Raw genomic sequence first — 16630 nt, forward strand, 5'->3', positions numbered from 1 at the left:
GAGCAGCAGCTAATTATCCCCTAGTATCTATTCTCCCTTCTTCCATGTTAAGGGAGTCCCTGAATTTCAGCTGGGCATGTTGTTACCCTGAATAATTATTCTAATTCCCTCACTTTCTTGGCAGCTTTGGGCAGTGTGGCTAAATTCAGTGCAATAGAATGTGGGAGGGAGGACTAAGCAGCTACCGACTTGAGTTCTTTAATTAGGGAGCATGCCCTCCCCTTCCTGATTTTTTCACCTTCCCAACGGCTGGAATGTGGCTGTGATGGTTAGCTGTCCTGGACTTTGGGGATGAGGGCAACACCTTTGGGGCAGAAAAGCAGCAAGGTACTACTACGTGAGCCCTGGACTGCTGATGCTTGGAGCTATTATGTCAAAGAGGAATAACTGTCCTGTTTAAGCTGTGATTGTTTTTGGTCTCTGTTCCAGCAGCTCTTTAGTACACCAGGGGATAAAAAAAGTATGAGGTTCAGTGTCCGCTCAGTGATATGAACAAGATGAGAAACATACTTTTAAAGATATTTAATAAGTCTTTTTTTCAAATCAGTACAAAAATTTAAATACAAAAATGATTTGCTATTGACAAGTCTCAAATCTAATCATGGAAACTCAAAAAAGTCACCAGTCTGGTCACCTTTCATGGTGTTCTGTAAAATATTTGAGAACAGTCACCCACTACAGACATTCTTTTCCTCTGTGGGATGTCATACTGCATTAAAACTCTGTGTTTAAATAACATAATGCCAGTTTGGTCCATTTCACATGGAAAAGTTCTAGTTGGTTTTGAATTAAATAGGGATTATAGCACTGTCCCTAGACTTTTGAACATGTGGTTATTTCATCTGCTTTTACACTAACATGTTAGCATAATGTGCAACACTTAAAAGGGAAACACAGACACATAGATAATTACTTAAAACTCTTTTTTTTAATTAAATGGAGTAATTCATTTAGCTCTGAGATTAGCACCATTATAGAATACACAGTATCTGGCATAGATTTTGCTCCTCCCCTATCTAAAAGTTAGAAGCATATGCCTGATAATTAACACACTCACGCACAGTTTATATATATATATATATATATACATATATATACACATACATATATGTATATATATATATATATATATATGCAATTGAGTAACAACCAATAAATAAGTTGGAAGGTATTTTAAAAAGAAGTTTGATCTTAACTAAAGAGGTACTATCTCTCTTACTTGGTGGAAATAAAAAGCCCGTACATGTACAGATAAATACGGATTTACAGATCAGCTGATCAGACTTGCTTCCAAGCCGTTTCAATGCAGCTATACAGCAGAAGGAGCCCAATGGATCCCTGTTGCCCCCATAGTCATCAGTCCAAAACCAGCATCCTTAAGACCAACTTGAAGGATGTTTGACCACATAGACGCTGTCTGCTTTGAAAATGAAGGTTGGGTCAGATATCTTTTGATGAAAAAAGTTTGTCATACAATTAGCAATGAATAAGAAATCCTCTGGTAATGAACTCATTTCTCTTCTTAAGGATTTGAGAACAATGGTGCTCATATACCATATAAGGGAAAGACACTTACTAGGTTAATGAGAATTTTCTTGATGGTTAAAGTGATTCAGATTTGACAGAGACACATTTCCATGTGTTTATACCGTATTTATTTGTGTATTTTTCCGTCTGTATCTTTCCCCTCAACTTCTCACTCTTAATTTTGAGAAACAGATACAAGATTCTACTACCACAGCCCCACATCATTTCCCCCTGTTGCTTATAGTATCAGCAGCAGACTCATAGCTGACTGAAATATTTTGCCTATGTTTTGAAACCAGATTTGAATGCCTGCAGTGGTTAGTATGTACCTAAGTGAAAACCTAGAAAGAAAGATACTTATTTTTCTCTTTAAACTTGTATCGACTCTTGACTTGTGCTGAGTATAAGGTGACAGAAGAAGCACGGGCTCTTATGCCCTTTGACATTTTACATAGCTCTTCCACAGTTTGCTTGTAAAGAAGCAGTTCTTTTCCTACAATTTTAGTATGTACACTCGGAAGTAGTAGATCCATATTTAAATTTAAAACTTAAGAAATTATTTTTTCAAAAAGTTATTTTCCTGTGTAATTCTGAATTTTCTTTTCCCCCCCAAATAAAGAATGGCTTGGATTTTGGAAATTGAGTTTGGAACCTGAGACAACATTCCAATTTGCATACATACTACACCAGGAAATTTCTGCAAAATTCAACCGCTACTGAAAAATAGCAATAGCCCTTTCACGGGTGAAACCTCATTGTGGTCATTTGAATGGTATGGAAAGGAAGGGGATTTTTATACCCATGTAAACACAATTAAAAACTGATGTTGATAATGAACATTCCACAAAACTGGGAAGTTATTATTTTTTTCTTATGACTTCCACAAGTTTATATTAGTTGAGTCATCATGGAAATTACATGGAAGGAAGGAAAAAAATTATAGAAAATGAAACAAAAAAGATCCTTGAGAAATAAGTGAGTTAATTATGGCTCCTGTCTCCCAAGTGTTTTTTTTTAGCTCCTTTTGGGGCACTGTCTTATGTCCCTCACACGTCTCATCCAGTGCGATGCACACAGAATTTACTGAGTAAATTACACAGCAGGCGACTGGCTCACTTGTTCTTTTAAAGACACGAGATACACATTCTCAGGAGGACTTGTGTCCATAAAAGACACAGCTTCTGACAGGAGGGAAATAGCCCTTGGGCTAAAAATCTTATGCTGCCCTGACTCCCTCCCACTGGGGCTATCACACAACAGGACTCCTTCCCCACCTTCCTGGCAAAACATCTGCCCAAAGACAGAGGAAATTATGCAAATAAATATGGTAATTGTTATCATGGACATTTCCTCAAGCCATATTTAGAAATCTTTAAACAATATGAGCAAGTGACTTTCATTAGCTATGATCTTCCATACTGAAATATATTGACTGATCTGAATAAGCAGGTTATCATGGAAGCATATAACAATACAACAGCTAATATGATTCCAGTGGGTACAACACAAGTGTCAGTACTTGATACATAAATCTATCCCATCATTTTTAATTACAGGCTGCTATGCAGAGCATTCAACATGCATCTTAGTTTTTATTTGTACATGATGGTTTAGATTTTCACTTAAATATAACTTTCCAACTATATAAATGTTTTGAAGCAATTATGTTTTTCATTTGGATTTTTTCGGTGTGCCATTTTCTTCTTTAAATCTCTTTCTTTTCTTTTCTTTCTTTCTTTATTTTTTTTTTACATGGGATACAATAAATATCCTGAAAAGGAGGAATGGACATACTGCCCAGCATACAGTCCTGCAGCCTGTTCTGAGGGCATTTGGAGGAACACTCGGTCTCCCGGCCTGAGCAGTAGCACCGCACTCCCAGACGCCTGGTCCAGAAAGCCCTTTTTGTACTCATCATATGTGTACATCATGGGCTCGTTGTTCTTGAACAGAGCAACCCACACGTTGCCCCCCTTGCAGTGAATGTGGTAGGCGAAGTAGTAGACCCCGGGAACCTCGCAGGTGAAGATGCCCGTCTGGGGGTTGTAGTTCTGTCTGCCATTATAGAGCAGTTTGTCAAACTTCACTGGGGCCCCCACAGGTGGGAAAGGCACAGTCAGCTCAGCTGTAAAGGCAGGCATCTCGTAGGCAGGCCCTCCATTCTTGCCTTTCTTAGCCCCATAGGCATGGGGGGGTTTCACTCCATCAATTCCCAGCCCCATATCGGGCAGATACTCTCCATGTGGTGGTGGTGTAGGGGGCATCACAGCTGGTGGCCCTGGGGGCCCTGGAGGGCCTGGGGGCCCTGGAAGTCCCGGCTGGCCTTGAGGACCAAGGGCACCAGGCTTCCCTGGGGGCCCATGAAGTCCTGCTACTCCAGGCTTCCCTACTCCAGGGAACCCAGGGGGCCCTGGGATGCCGGGTTCTCCTTTGGGGCCTGGCATTCCAGGTGGTCCAATGGGCCCACTTGGGCCTGCGATCCCTGGGATGCCTGGAGGGCCCTGTAAACCCTGGTCCCCTGGGATTCCTGGTTCTCCCTTTGGTCCCAGCAGCCCTGGAGCACCAGGGAGCCCTGGTAAACCTTTATGACCAGCTTCCCCCTTGGGCCCTATGGGACCTGGCAAACCCCTCATGCCAGGGGGCCCTACTTCACCAAGGAAACCTGGCTTTCCTGGGAAACCCTGAAGCCCTGGCTCACCCTTGGGACCTGGTGGCCCCTGTGGCCCTACAACCCCACCTTCTCCTTTGGGTCCGGGAAAACCAATAGCACCTGGAGGACCCATAGGACCTGGGATTCCAGGCAGGCCTGGCTCTCCTGGGGGACCCCCTATTCCAGGGGCACCTACTGGTCCTTTCTCCCCTCTTGGTCCTAGAGCCCCAGGAAGACCCCCTATGCCCTTGTCACCTTTGGGTCCTGGGAAGCCTGGTTTCCCAATTCCTGGAAGGCCTGGGGGTCCTGGCAGCCCTGGCAGTCCTTGCTCCCCTTTGCCACCTGGAAATCCTGGCTGGCCAGGGATCCCGTCCTGGCCTGGTTTCCCAACTCCAGGTATCCCAGGAGGTCCTTGAACTCCTGGGACCCCAACAGGGCCCTGGGGCCCAGGTTCCCCTGGAGGACCTGGCTTTCCCAGGGGGCCTTGGGGCCCAGGGAAGCCTGTCACTCCGGGTTTGCCCACTCCTGGAAGTCCAACAGGGCCAGGAGGGCCATGCATCCCTGGAGGACCCTTTAGGCCTGGCAAACCTGGCATCCCAAAGCCCTTCTCCCCTTTAGGACCCTGAAGGCCTGGAGGTCCTGGTGGTCCTTTTGGTCCTCGCTCTCCCTTTGCACCTGGTTGCCCTGGTAACCCTGGACCACCTGGTTTTCCAATGCCAGGAAGTCCGTGAGGCCCTGGAGGTCCTTGCGGCCCTGGGATCCCCATAGGCCCAATCTCCCCTTTGGGCCCAATTTCACCTTTTGCTCCAGGCATTCCCATGGCTCCTGGCTTTCCTGGCATTCCAGGCATACCTGGTTTTCCAATTCCAGGATATCCCTGTGGCCCTGGTTTTCCTTTGATTCCAGGTATCCCATGACCTGGTAAGCCGGGCGGCCCAGGTGGTCCTCTTGGGCCAGGCTCTCCACGGGGACCTTGCTCCCCTCGTAAGCTGGCTAATGGTATTTCTACTGGGAAAGAGAGTGGGAGAGGGAGGAGGGAGAAGGGGGAAAAAGAGAGAAAAATTAATAGTTATTATTCTTCAAGGAAGTCATGATGATCATTATTTAGTTCTGACACCTTAGTCTATTACTCATCGAGAGGAAACACTAGGAATAATGTGTTCGTCTTCCAGGACTATCAGTACTTAAAGAACAATCAAGCTAATAATTGCTTTGTTATGTTTGAAATAGTGTTTGAGTACTGATATCTGTAGCTGCTTTTATCAACATTGGTTAAGGAGAAAAGCTAAAGAATAATGAAGAAACATTTTTCTAAGTACAAAACTCCAAGTTTTGTTAGGTGTGTTCTGTATGGGGATTTTGGAAAATTGAAAAAGGGATAAAGAAAAATCAAATTTGCCTATAAGCACTTGATATTTATATGTATTTCCATCTCATGTGTTCTAGGTGTGGGTGTGTATGTGCGTGTGTGTCTGTGTGTGTGTATTTTAAACAATGGAGTCATTCTCCATTTTTATTTTTTATTAGTTTATCTACATAATGCTGTACTTTTTCATGTCCTTGTTTTTTTTATATAATAGTTTGTGGCTAAATAATATTTCCTTTTGTGTTGAAATACAGTATGATGCTTTAGGGGAAGTAATTATCATGTGGATTCAGGGAAGAATAGAAGTATTTTATCTTGTGTGTGATTTAATAACATCTTCCACATGAAGTGCCTGGGTGGTTCAGTAGGTCGAGTGGCTGGTTCTTGATTTCAGCTCAGGTCATAATCTCAGGGTCGAGGGATCGAGCCCCATGTAGGGCTCCACACGTGGCAGGGAGTCTGCTTGAGATTCTCTCTCCCTCCTCCTGCCCCTCCCCACATGCAATACAGTGCCACTATGAGATTAGATAATAGATGTGAAAGATGTTATGCTTTCACAAATTGTTTTCAATATCTGTTACGATGATTATACTTTGCCTTTCAGAGCAACACAACTCCGGATGTTCTACGCTACTGAAATGAAACATAAATGAAATTTACAGTCTCAAAGTTTTATGTTAACCTATGGTCACTTCTTAATCCTGACCATTCCATTTCTCACTGAGCTACTGTCAGGGAACAAAATAGACTGTAGAACTCATATTCTTAGCAAATTCTCCGGTTGCAGTCTGGTACCCATCAGAATAAGTACAGGAAGTGCCAAAAGTCAGGCAGGCCCCCCAAGAAAGGAAGGGAAACAAATGGCTGAGATAATCCCTTAAGTGGAATATCAGCTCCCGAAGAGAAGCAAATTGGGAATACTTCATTTATGCTAAGTAGACAGTCTAGTACAATAACGGCATGTTATTTCTAGGCAGTGTGTAGGACATACTACGATATCAAGAGCGTCTAGAGCAGGGTCATGTCTTCCTCATCAGGAATCCTGGGTGTCCAGCACAGTGCCTGGCATGTACTCTGTTTTTAGCTAGGGTTTCCTGAATGACCAGCTCTAGCAACTCAAAAGTTTTTATGATGCTTTAATATTTACTTAGCATTTTTACTTACCCATGCCATTGATTTTCTCAACAAATCTTACTTTACTGACAAAGACAACTAGTTTCAGAGAGGTGTTCTTTTTTTTTTTTAATTGAAATATGGTTTACGTATAGTATTATGTTATTTCCAGGTCTTTGATTTCTGACCTCTAAGCCTCTTAACACCAAATCCACTAGTACCCCAGACCTAGAGTTCCTGCCTTTTTAGGGACCAGTAGGAATGGCCTCTACCTCCTCAAAGGGAATTGCTATGTTGATGCAATTCCTTTCGTACAAATGATAAGTTTCTTAGGAATCCAGATGAACCTCATGAAGTTTTAAGAAAGTGTCTCTCACAGTAATAAGCATTTTGTAGGTGTTGAATAACTAGTGAATATGGCTAGAAGACAGTGGGAAAAATTGTCATCTCTATATTCAGTCCTTACCCTTCATAGTCTCCTCTCAGTTTATTGATTAATAGGTGTAGTAGCTTAATGAAAGCACTCTTAAAAACACTGGCATTTATCCATCACCTGGTTCACAAAGTGCTTTCATTCATATATATATATATATATATATATATATATATATATATATATTTATATATTCCTAACACAGTAGGTCTTTAACAACATTGCTCTCCCACTAAAGAAGACTGACTAGTCACTTTTTTTAATTTTGAGTTTTCCAAAGTTATTTATTGAAGCAGAAACAAGTCAGGCAGGTACTTGTTGGGGAAAAAGCAGTTTTAATGGTATTCAAAGATACTTTTTAAAAGGTATTCTAGCACAAGTTTTTCTTTGTACACTAGATGATGCTATAAACTCTCCTCAAAATCTTTTAAGGCTGTTGGTTCTCAAGAACTAGAAGTTATTCGTATTTCAAATCTTGTGCTCTTGAAAAACCGCAGAAAAGCATTTGAAAGCTGTATCTTTAAGATAATGGATTTCTTTTTTCTTTTTTATAATTTTTTAAATTTATTTATAAACATATAATGTATTATTAGCCCCAGGGGTACAGGTCTGTGAATCGCCAGGTTTATATACTTCACAGCACTCACCATAGCACATACCCCCCTCAATGTCCATCTTTTTTTTTTTTTTTTAATTCTTGCTGATAATATATTGCTGCACTGAGTCATGTGCGATTTTTCACTCGAGGACATCATGCGTGATGCTGAGAAAATTTCATCGATAACCTATCCATCTCTAGTTTCAACCGTCTTAAGCAGAGGTGTCCTCTTTGCGTGAGTGTCAGTGAGAGGGAGTGAATCTGGATTGGTTTCCCTCAGGGTCGGGGAAGACAAGTTTGGAAGAGGCCCGAGCACTCCTGCTCTCTGCACCTTCCAGCAGCTTCCTGTAGGCTTGTCACTGCCCCCACCCCTGCCTGCTTTAATTCCCCAGCATCTGGCCCAGCTTCTAACACAAAAATAGATGCTCATTACCAGTTGCCAAATGTTGGGAGAGATAATGAATAAGGGAGTAAAAACGTGTTTCGTGCCATTTAATGCTGTTAAAATAATAAAGCACAACATAAAACAGTAATTTTGTTTGTATTTTCGAGTCTTGAACTTCTCAAGGATAGAGTTTAGGGCACCATAAACAATGTCAGTAACACGTTCCAAAATAAAAATTTCTAAAATTTAGCTTCTCCCCCTGATCTTATAGTTTCAGATTTTGGAAAACTGGTGTTTCCTAACAGGACAGGAATATGATGTTACCTTTGCCTTTCTTAGGTGCTGCTTCCTTGCCCATTCTTGGCACTGGCTGAATTTCCTTCATATATTGGGGTAGATGTGGATACTCTTTGCCATACTGCATGTGGGGCAGCTCCTTGCCCATGTTAAGGCCATCTTTGCCCAAAGGCATGTGAGGTACTTGCTGGCCCAGAGGCTGGTATTGTGGAATTTGTGGTGGGATCTGAGGAGGAATTTGTGGTGGCAGCGGCTTGATCCCATAGTAAGCGCCAGCCTGAATGAGCCTGATGGAGCCCAGGGAAATGGTAAGCAGCACTCCCAGCAGCTGCAGAGGGCCAGGTGGTACAGCCATCACCTGTGGAAGGAATGAACGCACCAACATAGGTGAAAACTGGCAGGCCAAGTGACAAGTTTACTTAGAGAAAGAAGAGGGAGAAAAAGGAAATAATTTTTATCATCAGAACATCCCCTGTGGAAGACAAACGAAAAGGAGGATGGTGTTACCTCTCAGTAGAAAACATGCAAAAAATAGAAAAGAGTAGGAACTGTCAAATGAAGGCAATCAGTGGGATTATAAACTGTGGGAAATACTGCTGTGTGTCCCCAGATATCAATTCCGCTTTCTTCCATAGTATTGGAACTCTTGATTTTTAGCTGGAACAGAGCAGCCCAAAATAAAGACATTTTAGCCGGATGTGGTGATGTGAAAAAGTTCTGTCCAATTGGATGTAGTTGTAATGGGTACAACTTCCAAGAAGGATCCTAAAGAAGAGTGGCCCTGTTTTTCCTCTTCCTTGCAGCTGGCTGATATGTGGATATGTTACCTGGAAACAGATCAGAAACCATGGACCAGGAAGTGAAATTCATGTACTGTGCGTGGTTTAGTAACAAGCTAGAATAAACTTCAGCCTTTACTGAACATGAAGGCCCCTATTAATTCTTATGTTTGAAATTTGTTTACACAATAAAGAGCTAAAGGTTTATCATCTTCTTTAAATCACTGTTATTTTGAGTGTCACACATTTACACTAAACTTATTCCTAATGGTTAGGTTACGTTGGCCAAAAGGAGGCAAACTTGGTGGTAAGTTGGAATTTGTTAGTACGTGCCGAAATTCTATTCTAAGTGGAAACAGTAATTGATAGGCTGAGATTTTTCATCTGTCCTTTGCTTTGGCATGGTCACAAATTAATATAAGTGTTAAATAGCGAACAAACAACAATAATGAAAACTGCACAAGTCTTCTGAATTGGAAGGAAGGTACTTCATGTGACAGTCCCAAAATATTTAAAAAATCACTATCATAATTATGCACATAATGGAATGCCATTTTGTTCTACTTAAATACTATAAAGTCGTTAATTTGGAATTTGCCTAATTGGACCTGGAGCGCACTGAAGTTTTTCTTTTACGAAAGAAACTTTTACGAAAGAAAGGAGTTTACAAGGCAAACTAGTTGTGTAAATAAAACAACGATGTTTAGCCACTCATGAGAATAAACTGGAAAATCCCTTTAACAGCATCCTTTGCAATTTAACAGTTAATGGAATAAATATTATTGGGGCTTATGTTTATTAAAAAACACCTCAAAAAAACCTCTGGCTGAAAACCCAAAAGCCCAGGGAATTGCAATGCCCACAAAGGCCCACTAGAGGGCAAGTGTGGTACATATTGAATACTGTTCTCCCGGGTACTGGGCATTGTAAGGTGTTTCCCACACCTTTTGAAAGGTCTTGATAGAAATCTGAATCCTCAGTGGAGTGTCATGATTATGCTGGAGAAGGAAATGGCAAGGTTTTCACAATTTTTAATGTAAGAACTTTGAATAAACTCCTATCTCTAAATAACTTTAATTTCCATTCTGCGAGTTTGTTTTATTTGCTTCTGTCTTTCTTAATTCTGGATCATAGTTTTCCACTTCTTAGAAAATATGTGTTGACTTTGCAACATCCTATTCAAGAGTAATGCCGAGAGTGTGAACAGGCTACAGAAGAATTGGTTAATAAAAAGCACCTAAGAAAATATTTAATGGAATCTCTACCACAAAAGTCACTGCTTTACAATTTTTCTCAGTATACTAACTAGTCATTTTCTCCCAAAACATCTGTCAGCAAAATGATTTATAAAATGTTCTCCATTTCATAAATCAGAATAGTCTCAAGAACTGTTTGATTCAAATGTGCTCGAAATAATAAATGTGTTGGTAAATGGGAGGAGATAGAAAGCAGTTATTTTCTGTCTAAGAATAATTATTATAAACCATTTGGAAAGAGCTACAAAATTAGTATTGATTTATAGTTGGTAATAGTCAGTTTTACTTTAGATGGGAAAAGAAGAACATCTGTAAGTACTCAATGATAAACTTATTAACTACTTACCAAACACAATGCTACACCCATCCAGGGACTACAAAGATAAATATAAAATGGTCAATGGGCCCTGCCCCCTCAGAGGTTATACTTTTTTAGTAGGCATGACAGATGTGTAAACTATTAATGAGTAGCAAGGGCTATCCACAACAAAAGTAAATTTCCCACCCACTTCCATCTAGTGGCTTAAATCCCTTCCCTTGGAAGCAACAGCTTTGCCCATTTTCCTCATATGTTTCTGGAGATGTTCTAAGAATATACATATATACTACACACACCTTTAGGACACAAATTACAGTATACTACACATACCACTATTCTTTGTCCACTCAGAAGACTAGAACTTCAGGCCTTATTTCTCAGTTTTATGTATCTGAACAGATCCCTTCAACTTTCTTATTTCTTAGAAATAAGACTCAGTTGTTCTCTAACGTCCTTAACATTCAGTGTCTAAGGCAGTCACTAGAGAGCTGAACATGCTAATCCATACCAGAAATGTATGGTAATACCTGGTGATGTATAAGCTGGGACTTAATTCTATCTTTGGGGATGACGGAATTTAATTACTAAATCCTGAACTTGGGGAGATGTCTTTAAGAATAAACTAGCATGTTTGGCTCTTCACCTTTCCATCAGTTCCGTGAATGTGTTGGATTATACTTAATAATCTTTAAACCAAGACAATCTAATGAAACATTGGAAAACTGGAAGGAAGTGAAATGCCTGGGAAGAAGACCAGTTGAATACCAATGGCCCAGTGGGATCCTACTTTACTACAATTATTTCCTCTTGCAGGCTTGGCCTTTCTCTCCTGAAAACCACCTCCTTTGGTCTGCCATCTGCCATTTCTCTGGCTCTTTATTTAAATAAACTTTGTTCAGTTTTAACTTGAGTATTTATATAGGGGCCCTGGTTAGAATTTACCGCTTGACTTATCCTTACTAATTTCCCTCTTGTCCCTGAGGATATTTTTGGTGGTCAAAGTGGTGTGGTGGTTCTCCCCAAATCACTCAAAAGAACATCAGATTTGTTTAATGCTATACAAACACCTGGTGGGGGGAAGGAGCCTTGGAATTTCTGCTGGGAGAAATGGTGGTAATGGGTTTTTGTGCCTCTTTTTCCTTTTTCTGGGGATGCATGACACAATAATGCTGTTTTCTTAGATTTGTGTTCTAGTCGCTGTTCCAGTCACTGTTTTCTTAGATTTCTATTTGATAACATGCATGTGTGTGTGTGTGCTTGTGCGCACTAGACTACGCATGAACATAAACATACATAATGTGTGTGGACGGTGGATCTTTGCCAGTCAGCCCAACCAGTGATGGGTTTCATGTCATTATGTAGAAGAAACCAAAGACCTGGAGCTGAGTTGTAGTGCTGTCATTCACTGTGTCTACGACTTGGGGCAAGTCCCTTATCTTTACTAAGCCTCAGTTTCCTTCCCTATAAAAGAGCAACTATAAAAAAAGAAATGATCATCTCAGCCTCTCCCACAGAGCTGTTCAAGGACATGAATGATAACATGAATTTTTTTGTAAGCTGAAAAGCACCATTCAAATTTAAGTTATTAATGGATTGTGACCAAAAAGACAAATCAAAACCAACTGAAATGTCAAAGACTTTCAAAGAAGGGTACTAGCCAAAATAAATGTGAGGTTAACTGCAGTAATGATAAACCTAACATGAATAAAACAATAATGGCCATTAAAATGTAGTTATTAAAAATGGCAAAAAAGAACAGCTGAACCAAGGCAGTTATTCATTCTGGTGTCAGAGTCGCCAATCCTAATCATTTTGAACAGCCCTAAACGGTTCCCTATATTTGGGAAGGGCTGCAGAGAGTTTCAGTTTCCTCATGTGACCTGTAATGTATATAACAGAATAATGTGATATATATTATTTTAGACACTCCTCAGCGTTTTATTTGTACGTTTATCCCCGTGAGATTTTGGCTTGCTGTGCAAAAGAATGTTTAAGTATTTAAACCTTCAGTTCTTGCCCTAAGTCCAACTTTCCCTTTCACATGGTGCTAACACTGTGTGCATATCCGCACATGTGCGTGTGTGCGTGTGTGTGTGTGTGTGTTGTGAACAAGCTTCTCTCATCTGTTGCTGGGCAGCCCTTCACGCAGGATTTATCGTTTCTCACATCCTCAGATTTATCGCTCTGGAAGCAAGGGGCAGTCAGACAGAATACTACCCCTGCAATATTCACCAGAATTGTCTTCTTGGCTTTCCAATGCCTCTTAAAGAAAGTTCTGTCCTGTTTGCATTTCTCAGAGCAATTCATTCATTAGGCGTAGGTATGTAAGGAGTGCCTATTAATTGTTACTGTGAGGGGTAGTAGAGAAAGGAGTGAATTAGGTGAGGTCCTTGATCTTATTGAACTCACATTCCAGTGTGGGGAGATAGGCAATAATAAACAACTTAAATTTTTCAATTTTAGATTTGAGTGCTGTGAAGAAGACAAAGCAGAGGGAAGTGTTCAAAAATGACTCGAGGTAGAAGACGCTGTTTTGGAAAGGGTAGTGGAAGACATCTCTGAGAAAGCAAATTTTGGTTAGAGATGTGAAAGTTGGGAGGCTTATTTGCCTTGAAAGACACAATACTAAAAACCCCCAGAAAGTCCTATTTATCAAAATGGTAGTTATAGGTGACTTTCACTAATGTAAACCATTGTTTCAAAACTTAATTCTTCATCTTCATCTATCCTCATTTTGACCTCTCTATTGTATTCTTTTTTCCCCTGAGATTTCTTCTTTTTTTTCTTTTTAATCTTTCTCCAGATTTCAACCCTATTGTATAAGTTTGCTAGGGCTGTCATAACCAAGTATCTTAGACTGGGTGGTTTAAACAACAAAAATGTTTTTCCCCCAGTTGTGGAGACTAAAAATCAGAGAACAAGATGTTGGCATGGTGGGTTTCTTCTGAGACCTCTCTCCTTGGCTTGTAGATGGCCATCTTCTTTCTATGTCTTCACATGATCTTCACATGATCTTTCCTTTATAAGGACACCAGTCATGTTCAGTCAGGGCCTCTCCTACTGACCTCATTTTAACTTAATTTCCTCTTTTAAAAAACCTCTCTTCAAATACATGGGGCGCCTGGGTGGCTCAGTGGGTTAGAGCCTCTGCCTTCGGCTCAGGTCATGATCCCAGGGGCCTGGGCTCGAGCCCTGAATCGGGCTCTCTGCTTGGCCGGGAGCTTGCTTCCCTTCCTCTCTCTCTGCCTGTCTCTCTGCCTCTCTGTCTGTAAAATAAATAAATAAAATATTAAAAAAAAACCCAAAAACAAATACAGTCACATTTGGAGGTACTATGGGCTAGGACTACAATATACAAACGAGGGGGACAAAACTCAGCCCTATCACCATTCCTCTAGACCAACTCAATTCCTACCTCTTCTGCGAAGTCTTCCCCACCTTAACCATCATTATCTTACTTGTCCTACTGAAAATTTAACAAAAGTTAAATGCAGCTCATCAACAGTGTGTTTTTTCCTATTGTTTTTTTTGTCCACTAGACCCCAATATGATTGCAAACTTCCTGAGGACAGGGAAAATATGTGATATTCTTTGGATTTTCTCAATATTTATTGAAAGAGCTTGACAGTCAAAACTCTTAGTATTGATAGGTGCATTAGAAAACATCTCCTTCAGCCTCACTCTGCATTTAGAATCCTGTCTACAACAGTTGCTGACAGAAAGCCTCATATTTCCAACTTGAATATTAATAATGGTAGAAACATTCATAAAGCAACCTATTATCATGCGCAACTTTTTTTTTTAAAGATTTGTTTATTTTGGAGAGAGAAAGAGCACAAATAGGGAAGGGGCATAAGGGGAGAATCTCAAGCAGACTCCCTGCTGAGCATGGAAACGAATGTGGAGCTCTATCTCATGACCTTCAGGTCATGACCTGAACCAAAACGAAGAGTCAGTCACTTAACTGACTGAGCCATACAGGCGCCCCATGTCATACAATTTCTGTTGTTATTTTTATTACCTGAGCAGCTGATTCATAATGGCAGTGCACATGTAGCTTACTTTTAGTGGGAGCTGGGAAAGGAACATTAAAAATATATCACCAAACTGGCTAAGGCAAAAAAGGAATGATTACATGACCTTTTAATATCATGCTAATAAGCCCACCTTAGGATCATCTAGGGATATGGAACTTTATTGCATAATTGATTAGCATTACAGATATTAACAACTCTAAACTATGTTGACCAGGATTTGGTTCTATTGCCTTTACTATGTTAACCAATTTTTTATCTAACTTAGCATTATCTCAGCATTCTTTTTCACAAGCTCATTACAATAAAAAACCCAGGTTTATAATATTTTATTTCAAACCCACTTTGTCATCATGTTAAATAAAACTTTGGCATGTTCATTTGTGAATGAGAATTGTGTTTTTAACATTTTGAGAATTATGCTTTGATTGGGACACACAAAAAAAATAAAAAACCTAAATATAGGCTGCGTTGGATAGTATGGAGAAAAACAAAGCAGGAGAGGTTAGGAGATAGATGGTTATTTTTTGTTGAGGTTATGGTCTTTGCAACCCATTTTACTATAGAAACTGAGTCATCTGTGCTTGAGTGGGCTGGCCCCTGGGTTTTAAAGGAAGCAACTCTAAAAGAGGATGGAGAAATTCTGGGGGATTCTGGAGGAGATTAAATGTGAGCAGAGTTGATTGCAACATGGAGGAGAGTGCCAGAAAAGGAGATTGCCAGTAGAGGAGCAGTCAAGAAAAGAAAAACTCATTTCAGACAAGCTTTTTATGTTTATTATGGGATATGGATTATAAATCCCCTCCTTTATATCCTCAGAGATGAAGAAACCCTAATTGTTCTGAAGAAGACCTAATTCTTTTGTGGGGATGGATTTTGGGGGGTTAGGTGGAAGAATGGTTCAGTGCTGCTTCAGGGTGACAAGGGTAAAATTGGTGACTGAATATCAGAAAACCAGAACCAGAGGATGGCTGGGTGAGTCAGGCCAATGAACATAAAAGTTATAATAATATTAGCTATGTTTTTGAGCACTTACTTTATGCCAGCACCATGATCATACTTCAAATACATTATTTTTTACTTATGCTTTTATGTTATTGCTGTTATTATGTCCAGTTTCTAAGATTTTTTAATGTTAAACTCAAATGAAATCTTCCCGTCCTGTATTTATAAAATTGACTATTTTACTGAAATTGAAGACTATTAGAATCCGAGTTAAAATTTTAAAATTCTTATTTGATTATTTTAAGGAGCTGTCACCCAATACATTAGCTGACAAATTTTTTTACTTTGTTTTAGAAGGTACAGATCTAACTATACTGTCACTTTTCTCCATCTTGTCCTCCAAATACCAAGGCTGACTTTTTAGCTGAAAGAAAGAATTTCTCTGTTATATAGGATGTGATTCTGAACTGGATCCCTTCCTTTGTTCTTTTTGGACTAAGGACACAAGCTTGGAAGGTATTCATGAAATTAGAAAGCCACTAGCAAGGTGAATATGCTAGGATAGATCCTAAAGAAATAAACCTATCAGTGAAGGCCATGGGTAAGATCATCCCATAAGCACTCATTAGTTTTAATTAATCTGCCCATTTACATCTATCAGGACTGATATAAAACAGCTTGAATTACATGCTTCACTGATGAATCTGCTATAACCAAAAGCAGCAAACAACCTCACCTACTAGCTATTGGCAGACCATATGTCATGAGACCTACAGAACTTGAGATGTCCATTAGGTTGTGTCCTCACCTCTAGAAATGGGCCGCCCACATAACCCCTCTGAAACAAATGACCAATCCCCACATTCCACAAGTTCTCCAGAAGAGGAAATTTCACCACAGTCCCTAGTAACCAACTGTAGGATTTCAT

The 16630-nt window shown here is 40.1% G+C and overlaps 1 protein-coding gene across 3 annotated transcripts in view; it reads right to left on the minus strand.

Moving 5' to 3' along the window:
• Positions 1 to 3275: 3275 nt before the first annotated feature.
• The window catches only part of LOC111148886 (collagen type VIII alpha 1 chain), a 51007-nt gene continuing 37652 nt past the window's right edge, over positions 3276 to 16630 (minus strand). The window contains exons 2-3 of one of the 3 annotated variants that reach the window (XM_022505680.1): positions 8397 to 8727; positions 3276 to 5182 (exon numbers count right to left, since the gene is read on the minus strand). In XM_022505680.1, the coding sequence (XP_022361388.1) occupies positions 3276 to 5182; positions 8397 to 8724 (2235 nt within the window). In that variant the 5' untranslated portion in view covers positions 8725 to 8727. Of the gene's footprint in view, positions 5186 to 8396; positions 8854 to 16630 lie in introns of those variants that run through there. The other 2 variants (XM_022505673.1, XM_022505675.1) reach the window with 2 other exon arrangements.

This window comes from Enhydra lutris, unplaced genomic scaffold (genome assembly GCF_002288905.1).
Source record: "Enhydra lutris kenyoni isolate GAN:26980312 unplaced genomic scaffold, ASM228890v2 scaffoldscaffold2, whole genome shotgun sequence".
NCBI classification, from domain to species: domain Eukaryota; kingdom Metazoa; phylum Chordata; class Mammalia; order Carnivora; family Mustelidae; genus Enhydra; species Enhydra lutris.